The following is a 21949-nucleotide window of genomic DNA, read 5'->3' on the forward strand; positions in this document are numbered from 1 at the left end:
TTCATAACAGCTTGCCTGCAGGGCCCAGCCTAGAGAAGCAGTGGTTGGGGCCAACACCGGTAGGGTTTGTGCTGGAGCTAGCAGGGAAGCTTTACATGAGGTTTGGTGCAACAGGCTTGCTCACAGTGGTCTCCCAGCCCGCGCACCTTCCCCGCTGAACTTTCTGTAGCTCATCCACGATGTACAGGTGGTGCTGTTGGTAAGTGTGGTAGACACTAACTTCATCTTTCCAGCATGGGTCATCACTAGAGAAGGCCAGCCACAGTTGGGGTGGCTTATTATGACAGAGATGCTGCCCTGCCAAATCCACCCTAAATGCCCCCAGCTCCCACCCAGTTAATCCATTGGAGGCTGCATGGTGCCCTCACCTATGTTGGTGGTGCCTGGGCTCTGCCTACCTCATTATCTATAAAATGGCCAGCCCAGGTTTGCTTTTGAAGGGCCTTCATAGCATTGCCTCCATAGCAAGTAGAGCAGTAGATCCTTACTTCTCAGGGCAGGAGGGATGGGGGGGAATTGCTGCTCCTGCACTTTGGGAGATCTGGCCAGGACTAGGGGCACCATCCCAGTCCTGCTTGGCACTGTAAGGATGGAGGCAAGTGGGGGAGCCCATTGTAAGCTAGCCCCTTTTCTCACCAGCTTTTCCTTGGGCCTCACAAAATCTCAAGATTTGTTGCTGGTAGATCGGGGGCTGATCACGGCCCATTGAGCCATGCAGGCTAAACAGCCCCCTCTTGCCCTTAAGTGAGGCCTCAGTCCCTGGGCTCTGCCCAACTGCTGCAGTAAGTGGCGTGACTGATGGGTACGGCCAGCCTGGGAGGTCGTGTGTGCGGGCGTCCACCCAGAGGGCTGTAACCTGTCTGCAGCTCCCTGTGTGCCAGTGGTCACTGCAGCAGAAGATACAGTGATCCTGGGATGGGGGCAAGCATAGTGTCTATGCCTGGGGCTCGCGTGCCCCTGCGGCTGCTATTGCCGCCCAGGTCCATTCCCTGTTGCAGTGGGAGGATGGAAGGGGCTGGAAGAGCCTCTCGTGGCAACGCTGCATGTGCAGCCTGTGCCAGCAGTGCAGGGGTCACGGGCTGGGCACCGCGACTTCACGCCAGCCCCTGGCAGCCCCTTCAGAAAAATCGTAGCTTGGGTTTATTGTCATAGCATCCTTTTACTGTGAATAGAGTGAAACATTAACCAAATCAAATGGCTTCTTTTTAAAGACGGAAGAGCAATAAAACCCTTTTCCGCTCAGAGCTAGCTGTATTCCCTCTCACACCAAAGGCCATGTTGCAGTGCAAACCAGGAAAGCACACATGTAGGCCCTGCGCTTTGGGAAGCCTCTGGTCGCCAGAGCAAAAGCTTGTCCTTGCTCACCCCCCCCCCCCCCCCCCCCAGGCACTACTTTTAGTGGGGACAGCATGGGAACCAGGACTGGAGATTTGACCTCCAGTACCACTGTGTATGCCACGCTTGCCTGGCACAGTCGCATCTCCCCTGCGTGCACGGGGGCGAAGCTGCCCGACAGCATGTCCCCAAGCCGGGACACTCAGCTGTGTGGCTCCGCGTTGGCACAACAGCCCACACTATATCTTAAATAACTCTCACGCCGGGACACTCAGAGGGTCTTTGCACCTGTGAATGGCTGGTTCCCCTGTTAGGCACCCCACTTGTGCTGGACAACTGCCCGAGGGCCTTCTCCTACCCCAGACTGTTGGTTAAAACCAGAGCTGTTCCCTTCCTCCTACTACCTGAGGGAACGGGGCTTTTTTTTTTCAACCCCACTCCTGCACGCAGAGGTAAGGAGAGACAAGACAGAGAAAGAGCAGGAAAAAGTAATGACCTTTTAGTGGAAAGAAGTCTGTGCTTCTGCAGTTGCACTGGAAGGAAGCACCCTTCACACCTCTGCAGGGAAGGTTTGGTAGCGCCCTTCTGGTCAGGAAAAACTTCCTACAACTTTGTTAGCAACCTGCCAGATTGGAGAGGCCACCCCATGGAAGAAATCAATAACAGGCAGGATTGGGAGGTAAAAATTAGACAAGAGAGAGATTGGCATTGATACCAAATGATGGTGGAACTGTAATCAGCCCAGTGTGCCCACCACAGAAGCCCCACTCCCAATTTGCTGCAGGAAGCATCTGTTGCCTATGAATTTCAGCCAACAGAGGAATAAGGAAAGCACCAGAAATAGAGGAAAACAATGAAGAAATGAAAGGGACTGGCTCAGCCAGCACACCCCAGGCTGACAATATGTTTTAGTGTGTATAACATGGAAAAGTTCAGATTAGCATCATGGTAACAACTCTTACTGTATCAGAACGCATTGCACCAGACTGACACATGACAATGCAGTAGGTATTGCAGAATATCTGTGCATTTAGCAAGTGCATCTCTGTGAAAGAGATTAAAATTATACTTGGCAAGGTGGGGCTTTGTGTGCATATGTGCATGTTAAATATCTATCCTACTTTCAGGTCATACTTGCTGGACACATTAAAATCTAGTAATGCATTTCAACAGTGGTAGTCGGCGTGGCATGATCTATTCTAACAAGATGCTCAATTTACTCAGTATCACAGTATCATGCAAAAGCTGCTACAAAAATAAATTTTTCTTAAAAAAAGAGAAAAAAACCCCATCTTTTTTATGTCATGGAATGGGCCACAGACGCTTTGACGGTGATTGAAGCTGTATCTAAGCTGCAGTCTGTGAATCCTGAGTACTTCCCAGGAAAGCCGAGCCTCAGTTCTCATGTACTACAGCACCACTGAACCCCACCTCTGCTCACACGAGTCCTGGGTGTGCCTGTGTCTATGCACCTGATCCACCACACACACACCCCCCCCCCCTTATTTGAGAGCCACTCTCTTTCGCAGCGCTCCCACATCCTGTATTTTCTGCACATACTGTCTCTCGCTTACTTAGATCCTACTGCTCAAAGCAGGAACATATGCAGGTTCTTGGCCACAAGCTGAATATAAAAGCATCCCATAGATCTTCTTTTTCTGAATTATGCTAAGGGATTTTTCTCTCTTACGGGTGGGAGAGTCAACTGCAAGAGCTGTGCTACAGCACACACTTCCACACCAGCCTAATCTAATCCTAACCAGCCCATTGCCAGCCCCATGCTTGCTAACAGCACCAGCGGGGGCCCTTTAGCTCTTTCCGACAGAGACTCTGCTTGGCGTCGTGAGGGTTTGGACCAGCTGTTTCCCATCCTTGGTGCTGTACCCCTGGGAAAGTCACGGTCTGCACAGGAACAGCCCTTTGGAGCCAGACACGTGCAGCACCGGCCGCTGCAGCCCCTTCTGCAGCCCACGCATGTGGCATAGCTGTGCCCTGGGGAGAGGGGGGGGAAAGCCAAGGGAAATGGGTGCACATTTTTTTGCTACAAGGCAAAGAAGTTAAAGGTAGTTTGACAAATCTCTTCCACGAATCTTAAAAGTGCTCTGTAACTTTGGGTAAAATTTGGCAATGTGAAATAATATATAAATATGGAAGGAAAAAATCTGACCTTGTTTGCTCCCATGTAGTCCTATGTGTTTCATTTGCTGTTTCAGCCAGGAGGAAGCTAGAGCCCTAGCAGGCACTCCCGTTTCTGGTCCCAATACTGGGAACCTCTTGGCCAGCAAAGATCAAAGTATGAGCAATTTGTTTTCTCCTTCTTGCTTATTGGATTTGAAATAAATCAACATGGACAGGAACCTACAGCCAGAGATTTTGATTGTATCCAAAACACATCAAGTTAAAACAAGATAGATCTAAGTAAGATTTAAAGTCACTAAGATTGAAACATGTTAACCAGTAACCTCTACCAAATTCACTAAAACCCTCAGGTTCCTCTTCTCTAGCCTATATCCACTCACAATATTGATGCTAAGAATTAAAAATCAGAGAATGGTATATGTATCCTATCTGGTGTTCGATACAAAGGTGATGGTTTTGAAGGCAGTACTGTTTCAGAATTTCAAAGTCGCTGGTGTTCACGTTATATAGAGTACCACTTGGTGGTCATTTGCAAGGCGCTTCTACTTCTGTGTAACTTTCTTCTAGTTTGGGTAGAAATATTCCTGGGAGGCCAAACAGAAATGCATTTTGTTTAGATACAAGTCTTAGGCACGAGTTAGAAAAATGCTGACTGTAATGAAAATATATCAGCACTTAATAGTATCCAATAATATAAAAAATGCAATTCAGAACATCTTCAACTACGTATATATGTGTGTGCGTCTATATATAGGTATAAAGGTACAATACATACATGTATATAAACACAGACACACATATAGAGATACCCACAACTTGAACTGTGTTTGTAACTAACCTGAAATACTGCAGCGAAAGTTCATTCTGACGAACCATTAGTAGTAGTATTTTCCTTCTTTTGGCTCTAACCACAGTTAAAATGTTTACACATCATACTAGACTGGTTATGCTATCCTAACACATCAGCATGCCGGAACCAGGAGCTCCTATACCGGGATTGTAAGAGTACACTGCCTAGTGTAAAGCTATGCAGCTACAGAGCATGCTTGCAGTAACGAATCCTGTGTGCGTATTGTTGGCAATACTTCCTTGGATGATAACATTCAGCAGATTGGAAACACGCATAAAAGCCAGGTTATCTTGAGCACGCAGGTGGCACTGTCATCTCGGCACAGTGCTGACTTTTGCTGGAGTGGGAGGCCCTGATGAGCAGCGATAAATAGGAGTAGGAGATGTGGGAGAGAGTTTAACAGGGCTCATGGCCTCTCCAGTCTGCAGCTTCCAAAGGAGCTCTTCATTAGTTCTGCTCAGCCTCTTCTTCTCCTCTGTTTCTTTCTCGACGTATTCTTGAAGATTAGCATTCTCCTCTGACAACTGCCTGGAGATGGAAGCAACACATCACGTAAGGTTCCACAGGGCATTACAGCAAACACCAGAATCGAATGAGCTGTTATCCCCAGCCCAGGAGAAGTTTTATACCAGCTGTGGGCACAGCAGCGGGTTTCCTTAGATGTTTCTAAGCAGAATTCTTTGGGTTTCACATTTGGAGGCTTCTGGCTCACCACTGACATCAAAGTGCTCAGCACTAGCTCAGGGAGCTTTGCGTCAGTGCTGTGCAAGAGGAAGAGCCAGTGAGGATCCCAAGCACCTACCTCCAATTCATCCCATCTGCCTCAAGCCTGTAGCTGAGCTGCCCAAGTTGGGGACACAGTTGTCCCAGGGTCTCTCTACTGTCAGAGGAGAGCGAGAGAAGCATCTCCAGAGGTAATGGCAGTCCTCCAATGTCTGAGTTGAACTCCAGAGATGCCTGTGTCTTAGCTCAACACATCTCTGAGGTAGCTCAGGCACCAAAGCTTAGATGGGATGAGTCCTGGCCTTCATCTGCTGCCTTGTGTAGCTGTTGGCATCATGCATATCATTCAAAAGTGCTGGGGACTTCCACGCATTAACCACACGCTCCGAAGAGCTTAGAAATGGATACTTTCTCATATAGAAAATGGAGCACAAATCAGAAATTGCTAAAAAAGTTAGTGTATTTGCTTCTTCATATGTATATTCAAAAGTTGCTAAAATACAAGGCTGTGATGCACTGCAAGAACAGGGTTCTTCACTCACACAGACAGAGGGGATGGAGCAGGCATACATAATGGTATACAGAGACTTTCATTGTACCTGGAGTGTGAAGCGTGCAAACACAACATCACAAATCTTGGCATATGGTGAGTGTTTGGCAGTCAGCATGGAGCAGTGGCACAGCCCATCCTGCTCCTAGTGAACAGATTGGCTTAGGAATGGCTTTTTGCAGCCTTGCCTGTCAGTTGACCTGAGTAGGATCTACGTGGTCATACCTCCCGAAATTGAATCCCAACCAATTTTGGAGCAAGTGTTTGAGCTACCTGGCTTTTTCACCAGAGTAAGGCATGGCCACTGCCTGCTTTGTGAGAGACTGAGCCAGTTATCACTCGTCAAAAGGACTGTGTAGGATATCTATAAATCATAGGACCCAGGAATGCTTCTCAGAATGAGGCCCAGAAATATAGTCTGAGATAGGATGCGGGTGTGCACACACCAGCATTGGCCTTCACTGGGAGGAAGTGGGTTAGTGGGCAGGGTGGGAGCCAAAGACAGCCCCATGGGGTCTCCCACTGCCAGAACCGCAGAGCACACCGGAGTCCACGCCTGCCTGATGCTCCGATCCAGCCTTGGGCACCTGGGTCTTGGAGAGGACTTCAGAGCTGGAAACCTAATCTCACCTAGATACTTAACTCAGGCCCCCTCCTAATGAATATTTGCTTGTGGCTGAGTTGTTTTTGCCCCTGTTAGTGCTACTGTGTAATAAAGCTGATTGGGGCATTTGCCTCTTCCCATTCAACACACTCAGGTGCCCAGCATGGGTTTCTGACCTCTGCTTACAGAACCTGTTAATTGGCCCAGCAATTTCTACACAGAAATATGCCTAAAAGCCTTTGGGGAGGCTTCACCTTGGGGTGAAGCCCAGAGCCCTGAGCTAAGCACTTGGGCTCCCTACACAAGCAACTGCTTGAATAGGGCTCTCTTTCCAGCACCTGGAGAAAAAGGGACTTCAGAAAGCAACCCAAAGCAGCCCTCACTCTAGTTAGGGCACCACTTCAGCTAACCAATGAGCAGCACAAAGTGCAGGTGTGCTCTTTAAATCCTGCTTTTTCCCTGGCTTCAATGCCTGGCTACAGCCACCTTTGCCCAGCAGGACTTCACAACCCAGAGGAGCTGGTAAAGTTGCCTCATCTTTTACAGAGCAGTACAACAGCTAAAGCAGTACCTGAAAAAGGGTAGCCCTGGGTTTTAGATCCTCTTCTGTTTGACTGAGGAAAAAATCAGACTGCCAGCTGTACCTCTCACCCTTGTTTCTGAACTCTGCCACTGGAGCTGTGCCAGAAGGGACAGAGCATTTGTGGAGAGGGGGAGAAGGAGCGAAGAGGAGAGTGAGAGCCACCACATCCCTGATTCTCCCAACCAGTTGCTGCAGCACTCAAAAGGCAAAGGAGCTATTGCTTCCAACACTCATCATGTATTCCAGCTGGTGTCCTGACGTAGGATGCAGCTCAGATCCAAGGTCTTCCCTCTGCTCTGCATATGGCTGCAAGGCTATGGAGTCCTTCTTCAGTTCCTTCCTTCCTGGCCCTCATGAACCCTGAATTCCTGGCTGCCATAGCAGGAAAACATCACCAGTGAGGACCAAGGAGGTGTTTTCCTCAGAATACCCTGTAACTTGATAGCTCTCTGGGAGGTGGAACATGGAAATCTCTGGGCACCACTACCTCAAGGAGTGCTATGGCCAGTCTGCTCTCATCAAACCAGCTGACTATTTTTAAAAGAAATGGGGCAGTGAAAGCAGAGTGCGGGAGTGATCGGGGTGTGTTTAGGCCATGTTCTGGGGACATCTATTGGATTAAGCCCTCCCAGAGGGAACACCTGATTTCTGCATCCCAGTTATGCTTAAGCATGTACCAGGTCCTGCTGCAATCAGGCTGGAGCAGCTCCGGACACGTACCTAAGCTGATTTTTCAGGCAATATGGAATTTTTAGAAATAAACAGGGGAGCACCTAAAATGCCCCTAGGTATTTCCAGGGTTCAGTAGCAGCTGGGTGTGGATTTTGGATACAGATGCTAAATTCTGCCCAATTCTGTTATTAGGCATAGCCTACAGCCCTTAGCAGATGTCACGGACTGCTGGCTCATTCTCTTTGTGTGATCAAAACTCTCTGGGGGTGAGGGTGGAGGAAGGGGATTTTGTTTAAAGATATTTTTAAAGGATTTCAGCTTTTCTAGCTTAGTTTCCCACAGAAATGGAGCTCCTCTGATCATGCATGTGTCCTCTCACTCCCATGTAAGTTTTGAACCAGATTCAGCAGCAGCCAACGAAGTCAGAGGATTAAATGATATGAGTTGGTAGAAATTCTGTGAAAGCTGCTTGCCTGGTAGAGAAGAAAGATCCTATTCATGGTCCCATTGGGGAAACAGCTGTGGCATGAGCTCACAGTCTAAAAGGCATGAGAAAGTCCACATGGGAGCTCACCCTGGAGAAACAGCTCCATAAGAAACCTTTTGCTACACATGGAATTGCTTTTTCTTTTGCAGTACCTAGCAAGACAGACTATAAAAATTATACACAGAGCCCAGCTATACCCTTTTCCCATCAGCATGTGCTGAGAAAAAAAAAAAAACCAATGCATATGAGCTGCCAGTATTGAATGTGTGACTGGCTCTCAAAGCTTGTAAAAGCTTGTTTGGGCTTTGGCAATAGGCTCATCTCACCAGCACAGACCTCAGAGCACTTGTGATGAGGCCAGCTCTCTCCTCTGCCAAAGGTACAGCATGGACAGGGGGCAAACCTGGACATCAGTGCTTCCGAGCACAGTAGCCTGCTATACATTTAATGCTGCTTGCTGGATGCATGGCATGACACCCAGTACCACGGTGGACTCTGGAGTCTCTCACGCAGGGGACATTATAGCACTAAAACACACTGAAATTTGCTGGCAGAGGCAGGCTGCAGGCTATCTGGCATGACAGGTAGGCAATCCAGAGAGACATTTGAACATGAAAGAGCCCCACAGCTGTAATAATAAGCCGTGGAGCATGCAGACATGTCCTCAGAAAGCAACCTGCTTTGGCACGCACCTAGGGGAAAGGGTTGCTGCTTGCTTTAACCTCGCACATGCTGTGCTGGGCATCTGTGCTGCCTCATCTGACGTGATGTGACTGAAGACAGGCAGAGGCTGGCTTCATGTGGCCCTGAGACGAAGACGGCTTTCCCCACCGTGGCGGGATGGCGCTCCTGCGAGCAGTGCTGCTGACATGCTTCAGAAAGCCCTATGCATGCTAGGCCACCCCACGCCTTCCTCTGCTGCATCATGTGGAGGAAGATGGATAGACACAGCATCATGGCTTATAAAAGATACACATGCCCATTCGACTCCTCCTTATCATTCAGGCAAAAGGAGAAGGACAGGCTATGTAAAAGCAAATCTTACGTCTTGAGATGTATCTTCTATTGAGAGACTCTAACCTAGCTGGGAAACGCTTTAACCCCAGCACTGTAGAAGTTATTACCAGTCACTGTCCCTGTCCCAGCCAACTGACAATTTAACCAGACAAGACAAATCACAGTGGGAATCACAACCATGAAATCACAGAGGTGCGCAGGGGAACAGTGATGTCCTAGGGATCTGAGGCAGCTGCTTGAGCCCTGCCCTTGACTCATGTTAAAACTTCCTCCAAATGATCTGAATGTAAGGAGGTGCCAGGGCTATGAGAACCAGGAGGTCAAAGGAGACCAATCACCTGCTGGTCGTCTCCATCTCCAGGGTGTTGCTGGCTAGAGAAAATACCATCTTCAGACATCCTCAGCCCGAAGGACCAAAGTTTAGTGGGAGGGAGAATTTGCAACCTCGAGCAACCAGGCGATTTAGTAAAGTCACTGGGGGAGTCTCAGACAGAGGATCTGTGGAGATCTCATGTCCAAACCCAGGGCATGACCTAGCTACAGGGCTGCTCTCCCTTCCTTGGAGCCCTTGGCTGTGGTTGGAAATCCCTGGGTAAAATGGAGTATTTATGCTTTTGACTGCCAGCTTTGGCATACTGATGCCAGTCCCTGGAGCCAACAGTTATCCTGTCACTGTCTTGTAAGTCCTGTCAGCCCAGCTGTCCCCTCCTGGTGTTAAGCCCCAGCACTCACCTAAGGGGGACTGGACCTCCCTGCTACAAGAGGGTCCAGGTCTCTGTGTGAGGCTCCTTTCCTGGCACTGTCACAGCAGTCATGAAAATGTTACTATCGAAAATGACTGGCCTTTCAGTTGACTTTCAATCTCAAATTAAGAATTTCTCCCAAAAGACTTGTTTTGAAAACAGTACCTGCAAAGTTATATCTAGAAGCAAAGCACTGCACCCATATCCCAGCAGGGAATATAGAGGCTATCCGCCCAGCTGGAGATAGGCACCTACAACGTGGAGGCCAAGAACCGAACCCATCACCCAGGCTGCTTTTACAGGCACAGAGAGAGACTGACACTCCCAGAGCACAACTCATCCAGCCCGGAAGCAGATGTCCCAAACAGGTCAGAACCAGGCTTTAAATATTCCTCTTTTCCCCAATCACAGAAGGGCTGTAGGCAACCAGCTCAGACAGTGACATGTGCATTTCAGACAGATATTTAAGATTAGGTGAGATGCCATCTCAACCCTCATGCCATTCTGAATGTTAGTACAAGCAATACTGCCTTTTTATACATCTACATGCAGGACAAATTGTTTCTTTTTAAGGCTAAATCATTATTAAAGGACAGAGTAGAAAGAAAAACCTAAATTTAAATCAGAGATGAGACTTAAAAGCTAAAAAGGTCAGCCAAAAACCTAAATCACATTTTAGGCCAATGGCATCATTTTTGGTAACAACTGACAACAGTTAGGTAGCTGGTGTGCTGAGGCAAATTTCAGCTCTATCATCTCTCCTTGATCTCCCCCCTCTGCCTGGCTCCAGCTGTGGTCCCTTGTCTTTCGCTAGACTATAAACTCTCCTGATCAGCCTTGTCAGGTTATTAGACAGCGCAAATAAAAAACCACCACCAATACAATACCAAAGCATATGCTGCCTGGGTAACAGTGGCACTGCTAGGATCTCTCTCCTGAAATTGCCGCATTTCCAGTGCTCGCTACTCGCTGACACAAGGGTTTCACAATACTGGCACTGGAATCAGAATCAACCGGGAATTTTGATCCTAGCAGCATGTCAAAATCATGAAAATAATTTCAGTTAGATATGCGGCCTTCCGCATGTTAAAGTAAGCAGACTTTAATATAAAAGGATTTGTTAACAAAATAAGCAGTGGGGATGACAATATGCTTCCAGGAGGGAATACACAGTTTTTTTCTTATGAACTAAGTGTCAGCCATGTGTGGTTATAATTTACAGTGTTCTGTCAAGCTCATACAGGTTGCAAATAATCACAAACCTTGTTACGATGGTATTTTGGTCAATTCTGACTCTGAGGTCTTCATTCTGCTGTTGCAGCACCTGGATTTTTTCTTCCAGGATTAAATTTTTTTCAGCCTGCAACAAAGGAGAGTTTGTTAAGTCTGAAGAAGTCTCAACACCTGATCCAAAAGGATTTGTTCTGTATCCTAGGGAAGGAGTACATTTATCCCTATAGCAACGTCTAAAATTTGTCGATAGATGAAGGTGGTCATTTTGACTGCAGCTGTGCAAGTGTTAGAGGTCTGACTCACACCATGTCATTTTGGTGAAGTAAGTGGAGTCATCAACACAACCTTGAAGGGAGGCAGAGCTGAATTAGGCCTCATTTATAACTGAGCAGGAGGAACATCTTAATCTTGTCCAACATGAATAAAACATCTTCCCCTGTGGTGCCCCCACACCTTTCACCACAAAAGTCATTCCACCAGAGCTACTATTGCCATCCATTGCTCTCAGCCTTGCCAAACATTGCCACTGATGACACTCAAGCCCCTGGAGATGAAGAAGCAAGCATCAAGGTATGCCAGACCTCAGTTTCTGAAAACCAGGAAAGACAGCCAACTTTTATGCCCATAAGCTCTTAGCTTCGCCCCCTCTTGACAGCAGTAGCCGTGGGGATGAGGTGCAATTTCTGGGCTACATGTGGTTGGGCTGAATAAGAGAGGCAGCTGTTTGGGAGAGCCATGGCCATATGAATCTCTTTTCCTCCTCCTCCTGTGTACCTGCAGGGAAAGGTCCACATGGACCTTGAGAGCCCCCATGTGCCTCAGCTCAGATGTGTAGGCTGTGGCATTCACAGAGTGCAGGAACTCTCACCACACACCAAGGACACACGGTTTGGTGAGGAAGCGATGAAAGAACAGTGTGAGGTGGCCTCATGCGCATCATTGATCTTACCTAGCCTCAGCTGGATAAATGTCTGGCATCTAGCCTTAGCTAGCTGCCTACCATCCCTCTGCAGCGCAGGGAAAGAAAGAGTTACTGGCCAAGGCAGTCTTAGATCTCTGTCTTAGCTTGAGGTGAGCTGCTCCACTCTGACAGTGTCAGCTTAAATAACTGGCTTAAACTAGGCATTTAACTTCAAATTGCAATTAGGTGAAATGAATCCTGTCCAACTGTAGGCAGCTTTTATTCAGTAGAGTTCAAGGGCAGAGTCTGATGCTGTCAATAGCAGTGCATTAAAACATCACTAAGATGTTTGTAGGCATGTACCACAGCCTCATATGCCCTGCTTTTCAGAAATTTTGAACTTGACATACTTTATCTTCTTAGTTCTTGGCTTTCTGGCAGTTTGAATTTTGCTGAATTCAACACTTTTGGAAGAAAACAAGATATCACAGGGCAGCCTTATCTCCAGGTGAGCAGCATTTTTGGTTATTGAATTTCCCAGCCTTTTGTAAAGAACTGAAATACTATCCACAGGAGTTAGCAATAACTCACACTTTGCAGTGGAGACGTCAGTTTTCAGCAGTCATTTCCAGCCAATGCAGCTAACTGTAAAGGATGGCCACATTTTGCAATGCTCTGAGACAACGTGCCAGAGAGATATCACAACACACCTTCTCTACTCCCTTAACCTCAGTGGTTTTAATAAGTAGTGGTTATGTTACCATAAAACATAGGACTAGATCTGTGCATCTCTTTCCCTTTCCACCGCAACCTTTGACCTATACTGTCCTTCTCCTGCCACCTTCATTTCCCACCTCCCTCTCATCCTCGTTAAGCATACAAGGAACCAGGCCTCAGTGTCCAAACTGGACACATGGCCAAACTCTCTGTCCGGCTTCAGCAGTTCCTCCTAGGCCACCAGCCTGGCCATCCCCACCATGCCAGGGAGTCCTTGGCCTGGGCCAAACCCCTGCAGTCCCTGGTTCGCCTTCTTTTCAGTCTCTGCTGATCTCAGCTCAGATATGGCGGCAGGGAGAGTGTCTCAGTGCCCTTTCAGGAAGGTCCACAGTCCTAAGAGCATATGGCAAAGCATTAGGGTAGGCTGCTACATCCCCAGAAGGACGAGGCCACCCAAATCACAGCCCAGGCCAGAGGCGACAAACAGCTAAATTCCTTTTTCCAATATCCCTTATGACTCCTTTCACCCACACCTAACCTCATTCTCGAAGAGCTGATCCTTTCTCCTGCTGTAATTCCCTCACCTCATGAATATTAGGCTCTACCCAGCACCAAAGTCCAAGCTTTTTTAAAAAAAATTTCTAGTTTTTCCTAATGGTGGGTAGCTGAGGTTCTTCTGGGCAAGCCAATCCATGCAAACATGCAAGACAATTCTGACTGACTGTCAACCTTACCAAACCCTGCTTCTTTCAGGCCCTGTATTTTCAGGACCCTCTCACCCACCTCACCCTGTATTTGAAATCCCATCCTACTTGTTCATGAGGCACACCAGATTTCAGAGCAATTGGAGATACCCTGTAGATGTTAAAGCACTTATAAAAGTTGATCTTTAAACCGAAAGCAGTTGTCCCCTTAGACCACAGTAGAACCAGTGTTTTACTGTGATAAAGGGCAGGAGCAGGACTGTGTGATCATATATGATTAATTTGCAAATGCATCTAAATGACCAGAAACCACATAAACCATTGATTTTTTTTCAGTATAACACTACACTTTATGTTTTCAGATGTTGGCTTAGCTCCAGGAGCAGGGTGTTGGAAGGAGCACAGTTAACAAGCCTCAGCTGTAAAGAGACATTTTTCTCTATATCCATTTACTCAAGCATCTGTTCAGCGAAATAATCAACGGAGTTCTCAAATTTCCCCGTAAATGGAAACAAATCTTGCTGAGTGTTGTGCTGAACCAGCTGTCCCTGCTCCCCAGCTGAGGTAATGCCTCATCCTGTCACCACACGATACTCTCATTGTCGTTCTAGGTTATGCCTCACGAAACGAATCCCGTCTCCAGTAAAAGTGAAACTAATGGTTACCTGGGGATCCTTTGCTAGGGACCCACACAAGCAAAGGATAAGGACGCAGAGTAGGCTGTGGACAAGCATTACCTCAGCATTGGAGAGCTTTCTCACCATGAGCCTTGCTAGAGACTGTTCTCTGAATATTGCTAATTCACACTAGAGGTTGGGAGCTCCCTAGATGTCTGTATTAGCAGGCAGAGAGATGCAAATGGTTTGCCTTTCCTCCACTTGTAGTACACCAGACCTAAATGGTCAACCGACTCCAGTAGGGGAATATAGTGATGGCTGGCGTGCAAAATTATGTCTTGGGCAGTACCATGAAGTTCTGCCTCCTCATTCTTCCGACACCGGTCACCTCGCTGTCTAACTTACAGGCTGAGCATTTCATCCACATAAAAAAGAAATACAGATGAATAGATGTGTGTGAGAAATCAAGGGTACCACGGGTGGGTGAAGGGATGGGAAAAGATCCCACTTTCTAGGAGAAAACCTGAGGCACAGTATAGCAGAAGAAGCTGTGTGGGTTGGCTTTGCAACAACACAATGTATAGCCATTTATGAAACGCTTTTGCTGTTCTTTTGCAACCCCCTTCTTTATCTCACCCCTTTTAAATTAATCTGCTGTAACCACACTTTTACTTTTCACATCTCTGTAATGTCCCCACTGGAGGAATAATGACAACTCACCAGTTTTTCTAGCTCCATAATCCTCTTCTCCTGTTCGTGAATCAGATGGTTCTTCATTTCCAGAACCTGTTTTAAGCTATTCATATCTTCTTCTAAGTGCTGATATGGAGCTAATGCAATCTAGGAAAAATACCAGTGATGTGGACATTTGTTAGCTCTAAATATGTCTTCAACCATAAAATAAAATTTCCCCAATCTACCAGTGGCTTAGGAGTCTTATTGCTGTGAGAGCCAGCTGGACTTGGGCCCCCAGCCCACTGGGATCCTGATAGTCTTTGCTAGCCTCTCTCTTTAACTTGGTAGCTAATTTTATGGTATCTTTCTGTTGACCAATCTCATGGCTAGCCGGATGGGATGCCGTGTTGCTCAGCAACCTCATCCCTAGTCATAGCTTGGGAACTGTGAAGTGTTTTATGACTGAGCAGAGATTTAGTCTTGAGAAGAGTGCAAACATGAAATTTAGGAAAGCCAGGTGGCTGAAGGTGAAAACAATGGTGGTTCGCCTGCTCTGCATGACCACGTCACAGAGCTGGTGACCTGTTAACAAAGACCAGACCCTGGTGGGAAGGAGAGCAGTGATTCCTGTCAATAAGATATCCCTCTCCTCTGCTCAGAAACTTTGGATGTAGGGGATGTTAAGGTTCAGTTCTTGGCCAAAAGCTGTGCTCTGCATTATATTGATTAAATATCACCACTGACCTAAGCTATTTTAAATTTCTGACAGTGTAACTCACTCCACTGAAGTGTCTGGTCCTACTTGGCATTTACATCACTGTGACACAGCAGAATTTGTCCTTTCATGTAAATTAAATACTGCAATGGGGGTGGAAGGGAGGCTGATGCTACCTCTTTCCTGTGGCCAAGCCAGTTTCAGATGTTTGCACTCCTTTCCTAAGAAGTTCTCCCACCTAAAAACTACTAAGCCTCCCCACACTCACCCCACTATTTCCATTCACTGTCCCCTCTGTCCTGTTGATACAGCTGTTCATGGGGCTGTGCTGTGAACTCTACCACTGAAATGACCCAAATCAAAAGACAACTTTTTTGGAGGCTCATTTCAGGGTTATTTCATTTCAGATAAATAATTGCATTGCATGCTTACTTACACACTGTAAATAAACAACATGTCCCCAATACACAGCAGTTGAATGAATAAATCCTATGACAGGTCTGTTCTCTGCAAGTCCAGAAAAAAATAAGGGAATACAGAGTACCTCAGAGAAGTTGACTCACAGGGCACAAAAGAAGAAACATAAATGTGGCAGGGCAAAAAATGAAGAGAAAGAGTGCAAAAGGAGAAAGATGAATAGAAGGAGATACCAGACAGTATTCCTGAAATGTTCAGGAAACAGCTACATACACTAGATGAAACAATATGGAAAAAGAAGTAAACTCAGAAAATAATGGATAATTACACAGCATTGACAGAGAGAGCTTTGTATTCAGACCTAAGTTAAGTGTCTCATTCAGCCCTTAGGGTAAGATTCCCATTGCTAATCACCCCCTAGTGCAAAGTGAGCCATGCTGAGAGCATGTGTCTTGATAACTGTAGTTGTCATCTACCTCCAGTTGTTCCTCAGTGTTTTTCTTCAAAGCCTCTTCAAATCGCTTTGCTTTGTCCTTAAGTGACTGGTTCTGGAAGGTGAGGGTGTCTACCTGGTCCTGGAAGACAAATTAAAACACCACCATCCTGTTATCACTGCTGTTACGTCCATATAAGTCAATAGGCACAGTGGAACCACCAGGGGAGCTGAACATGCCTCAGCCACCACTGCAAGCTGTGATTTGTTACATGAGGCCACTTAAATATCAGTGGAGGTTTTGATAGCCCAGTATCTCAGGGCATCTCAAAATCCACAGAAAAAACTGTGGCTAGCTGGCACTGGCTGACACAAGTTCACGAAATGTCTTTGATGCTAAATCACCCTATCATCTTTGGCTGGATGAGAACAAGCATGCCCTCCTTTGGGAAAGCAGGTATTTATATCATGGGCACGAGAAAGATCATTTGTAGGGTCTCTAGATTCTGAACGAGGAGGTAAAAATACCCCATCCCTGCTTCTTTCACTTTCCAAGGCAAAACTCCAGAAGACTTGAAGTCTAACCTGCTAGTAAGTAAGCCAGAGTTAATGGTACGGGCTTTAAACAATCATCATTTCATCTCAGAGATATACACCATTAAGACAAGCAGGGTACGGCAGGTAGCACCTCACTGAAAGCCAAACCCCAAATCCCCTGTGAAGGGGCACATCTCCTGTGGCCCCAGGAACTCAGGTCCCAGCAGCCTCCAGATCTGTGGGCCCCGCGGCCAGTGCACCTTATGGTCTGACAGAGCACGGGGCTGGGCACCCAGGTGTTTGGAACAAAAGGGCTGTTGCACCCAGTGGCCCACCAGGCCTGGGATTCATGTCACTTCATTCCTGATGTCTGCTACCAAGATGTCTCTATTCGAGCTAAGTGATTACATAACCTAGATGAAATCAAGATTACATCTAAACTCCTTCTGTGATCCATGGAGAGAAGGATGCCGGCTGGGTCTGTCCCACAGAGGAAAAATAAAACACAGATACAAGGCCATGCGGTGAGAGATGAGTGCTACTGAGGAGATCCAGCAGATACCCTGGGGACATCTGCCGGAGGGTGCCACGCCGGCAAAGCAATGCACAGTGCTGCAGGCACTGAAGCCCTCCACGCCGCGCAGAAGGAAAAGCCAGAGTTTGCTCCTCTTGGCTTCAGTATTAGGCCAGCAGTCAGCAGGGTCAAAAGGACTTTTCTTTTCATTATCCAGTTGTGTCTTTCTCCCTTTAGGCTTGCCCTCTATTCTCCTTCAGATACAGTTAGTATTTTGCTGAGCCAGCCATGGGGAAAAATCCGGTGGAGGCATCTTCGCTGCTAGATCCCAATTTGGACGGATGAAGGACCAGAAGCTATTAGAGAAGCAAGAGTATCCCTGGTACAAAGGTCTACTTGCTGTATAGCTGCTGGGAAACAGGGGAGCAGTGGAGTCTTAACAGCACCTGCTCAGGCAAAAGGACTCACAGCAATACTATGAAATAACATCCCAGTGAATCAGAAGTGGCAGTGAGAAGCAGCAGTGTGGCTAAGTGTTGCGACAGACCTGCATCCTCTGCCTGTACCACGGTGAGCTGCTCTGCAGCATCATTAGGGGGTGGGAAATAATGAAACAACTGACCTGGAGTGACAGCCGTAGTTTTTCAAAACTCTCTCCTAATTCTTTCTTTTCCAGGTTGTGAGCAGACATCAGTTCTAGAGAAAATACACAGACGTGACGTTGCTACATGAAGTCCAGCAAACCAGGGTTTGAGAGCCCAGCGATCATAAGCCAAGCATTATTCAGAAAGCAGTCTTAAGGCATGGAGGTTGCCCTAAAAGTAACATTCTGGGGGGCTTTGGGAAAACTGTTGTGAGGTTTAAGATTTTTAAAGCTTTCACCGATTTCAAGTACCTGTGTTCAACTCCTGCTTTTTCAGAACTGCTCAGAAATCCCAGCTTCCAGGGACTCCAGTTTGAAAAGATTCAGTCTGAAATTGGAGGATCCACAATTTCAAGGTGAGCATCCCCAAATCAAGGGTTTTGGCATTAGTGGATATATTCATTAGTTTGGATTGTAATCTCTTTGGGGAGATTGAGATGGGGGTAGTAATTCAGGTGCAAAAATGTGAATGGCAGTGCTTCTCCAGAATCTGTGACATAACCTGTAAAGTTTATTAAACTAATGAGACTGCCAGACCCTAAAGAGAGAAAGTCCTATATTTCTCTTAAGTGATTATACACTTTACTACTAGAATATGCCACTCTGCACTTACTAATAACCAAAAGTTTAATAATCAAAATGGAATAAAGCTTAACCTCTGAACCAGTGACACAAAACTGTTATTCATACAGTGGCACCTAACTTTTTAGGACACAGCCACTCTGTTTTCTATGTCTTCCCCCCAACATGGAGTTTTGCCCTCTAACTGCCTAATAACTGCGGCAACTACAGCGCTCATACTGCTAATGCTCATTCAGGCTCTCTGCCGTGGGCCCTGTACAGCCCGGCAGGAAAGCAGTTGCTGCAATGCCACTTCCATGCACAGGAGGGCATTTCATACCCACCCTAGAGAGCACAAACTCCAGCCACAAAAGCCTTGCTAACGACAGCCAAGTTTTATCATCAGAAAATACTAACGAAAATAGACAGTTAAGAATATCCTCAAACAAGGAACAGCTTTTTATTTTCAAAAATATATGTATGTTAATTTAAAAATGGTATTATATATACCATCTCTGCCTACCGAAGAGGGGAACAGACTGTTTTCAGCTAATGTTGTGCTCTGAAGTGTGCTTCTGAATGATACAGTGCATAACTAAGCAATATGACTCAATTCGGGGAATGTTGTGGGAAAGCCTACTAGAGTTATTTAAAAATGAGACCTCATGCATACATGTAATAAGAGGAGAGAGATTGTATAGATGATCGTGAAATGACAGCTAAGTCATGTGCAAAGACATGGGTTTAGACTCTAAGTGGTGGGGAGAAAACAGCTCTGGCTTTTGCACCAAATCTCATGGAAAGACCGTAAGACAAAGTACAGCTGACACTGCTAGAGTGCAGATTTGCACCTGTGTGTGGCTCTGCTTGGCACTGCCAGGCTGTAGTTAATGAAGATGGTAAGTCCTGTTTTCAGAAGCACTGTAGGCTTTTAAACACCTGAATTCAGAGACGTTCAATCCATTCTAGCCTCCTGAGTGTCTGAGGACTAGGCACGTGGGCTCTTGGGAAAAGCATGCCATTGAAGTGAGGTGAAATTTGGACTCTGTTCAGTGGTTCATGGAGAAAGCCCTGTCTTTGCCCCAAAGACCCCTCAGATATTCTGGAATCCATTTTAAACACTGTATACACTGCATACAGCTCTCCCGCAGCCCTATCATGAACCTGGTGGTCCACCGAGCATGAAAGCACATAGACCAGCACAAATTTCAGTATCATCTTTTCCAAAAGGAGGAGCTCCAGGCTTTCAAGGTCTCACCACAGCGAGAGTTTCTGGTCTGGAATGTCTCTGTGGGCATCGAGTTGCCTTTGGATTACCTTGAAGCTTGCTGTCATGCTCATCCTGCAGTACTGCAATGGCGACTGTGTGGTTATTTTCTATCTCTAACATTGCAGCTTCGTGTGTAGCTGCGATATCTTCCACCTGTTCCAGTGACAACAAATGGAGACATGGACACAAGTTTAGACATCCTGTGGCACACTGACAAGCCATTATTAGAGAGCTCCAGTGAGCTGGAAACAGTAAAGGGATCTAATGAGTGTGACACTTCAATACATGAGCCAGTTTAATTCATTATGTCAGAGATATGATGACTCCTTCAGTGGTGGTGTGTGGTCACCGCTGCTCATATTTTTGCTTTTTTGACTTAATGGTGAAAGAAAGAGATACACAAGAAAGCAATAGACCAAAATGCTCTTAAGTGAATAAGCAACTTATGAAATGTTCAAAAATCTCCACATTCTATTAATCTAAATGATATTAATTACCTAACTCAGTGATGATTAGATAAGCATGCACAGTTCCAAGCCATCCCGTTTTTTTTTTTCTTCTTGGCATTCTACTGCAATTATTTTTATTGTAAGATTTTGAATTAACTTCCACAGAAAGTGTTTATCCATTATTCATATTTGTAAAATATTTATTTCTATGGAAACATTGAAATTATTATCAGTGGGCATGTATAATGAATTGCGATCTATCACACTCTTACTTGAAAAATAGCATCCTACCAAGTCATCAATGCCAAATTCCCATGCCCTCCTGAAGAGTATATTTTGAATCAACATCCAATAAACTGATAAAAGATGTGATAGCATCTTTTTCAGTGCAGATACAAGAGTTCTCAGATTAGTGTGGAAGTAACTAAGAGGACAGTGATGCCAGAAAGCCACAAAGACAGATTAAGTATAAAGTAGTTCTTAGAAGTCTGCTTTAACTTTTCAGGTCCTATTGGCATATTGCACATATATGTATTCTTGACTACAGGCTACAGGTGATAAAGAACAAACGCATATGTAAGGTCAGAGACCTAAAAGAGCTCTGAGGATCAAAAGCCTGATATGCAGCAGGGATCTGCCTTAGCTTCAGAGACATGCATGGAGTTAAATAAGCACCGCACAGTTGTGTGACTCCCCTTTAGCACCACACAGCGCTCTGGGAAGTGATTCCAGTGGTATCCTGCTCCTTGGAAACCCTGTCCTGGTTACTTCCCAAGCAGGCAATGATCGGGGCGCTTGCACAAAGCAACCTGTGTTCCCCAGGGGACTGCACAACTGCAGTGACCCTGGTGACAGCCCTAATTACGCCATTAGCAGATCCTGCATAGCCACCTCTGGCTCTGCCGCCTGGGGCTTTCCCACATCTCCTTTGCATTTCTAGTGCATTTAATGTTCTTGGAAGGGGACAGACTGGCAACCCCTACACACTAACAGACTGCCTACCTACAAGGCAGGGGCACTGTGTTCGGCACGGGAGTCCAGGACCCCTCTGGCCTCTGCCATCAAGACTAGCCTCCACAGGCAACTACGTATCTTGCATCTTCTGAGAAATCTCTGTAGCCTATCTATTTCACACCTGACATCTGCTGCAAGCTGTAGAGCACCCCTCCTCAAAACAAACTGTACTGCTAAAGGCTAAGAGTCACAAAAACTTCCCTGTACCACATGGAGAGAGCAGACAATGTCACAGTCACCAGCACAAGCTAAGGCCTTTGCAACGGCTAGCGACCGCCTCGGGAACCCATGGGTGATGAGGAAGGCAGAAACCTCCCCATAGTCCCTGCCAGTGTGATCTGTGGAAATTCCTCCCTGACTTCAAATCTGGCATTCAAGTTAATTCTGAGCATGTAAGGAAAACCCACAGACCAAGCTGCTGAGAGGTTTTCCAGTACCTATAAAAACTCCAGAGCATCCTGCCCAGCAGCCTTTCTCGAGTCCCAAACCAGCTGTGTAGCTGGAAAAAAAAAGTTTTATAAATCAGAGAAACAGCAAAAAAAACCCAATTCCTTCTTGACCCTGTAAACAGCTAGAAGAGGACTTGAAGTATGGGCTGAACACAACACAAATATAGTGCAACAAGAGACAGGTCCCACTTTGTTCTGCTATGAGCTGGGGGAAACATCTTTCAGCTTTGTTTCCTTGGTTGCCTCAGCCTTAGACTAGCCGCAGCACCTTTCACAGTAGTTATGTCCATATTGCTAAACAAAATCAGTCCAGGGAGTAAGGCCTAACGGCCCAGCTGGACCACCTCTGCACTGCTTAGAGTAATCTTTCTAGAGTGGATTTTTCCTGCAGAGAGAG

General features: G+C 46.4%; 1 protein-coding gene across 3 annotated transcripts in view; it reads right to left on the bottom strand.

The window, feature by feature from the left end:
• Positions 1 to 2383: 2383 nt before the first annotated feature.
• The window catches only part of MTUS2 (microtubule associated scaffold protein 2), a 325349-nt gene continuing 305783 nt past the window's right edge, over positions 2384 to 21949 (bottom strand). For 2 of the 3 annotated variants that reach the window (XM_064504964.1, XM_064504963.1), the window contains 6 exons: positions 19688 to 19793; positions 17789 to 17862; positions 16159 to 16257; positions 14596 to 14715; positions 10966 to 11063; positions 2384 to 4852 (listed from right to left, as the gene is read on the bottom strand). In XM_064504964.1, coding sequence (XP_064361034.1) covers positions 4636 to 4852; positions 10966 to 11063; positions 14596 to 14715; positions 16159 to 16257; positions 17789 to 17862; positions 19688 to 19793 — 714 coding nt within the window. In that variant the 3' untranslated portion in view covers positions 2384 to 4635. The remainder of the gene's footprint in view (positions 4853 to 10965; positions 11064 to 14595; positions 14716 to 16158; positions 16258 to 17788; positions 17863 to 19687; positions 19794 to 21949) is intronic. The other variant, XR_010387294.1, reaches the window with a different exon arrangement.

This window comes from Dromaius novaehollandiae, chromosome 1 (assembly GCF_036370855.1).
Source record: "Dromaius novaehollandiae isolate bDroNov1 chromosome 1, bDroNov1.hap1, whole genome shotgun sequence".
Taxonomy (NCBI): Eukaryota; Metazoa; Chordata; class Aves; order Casuariiformes; family Dromaiidae; genus Dromaius; species Dromaius novaehollandiae.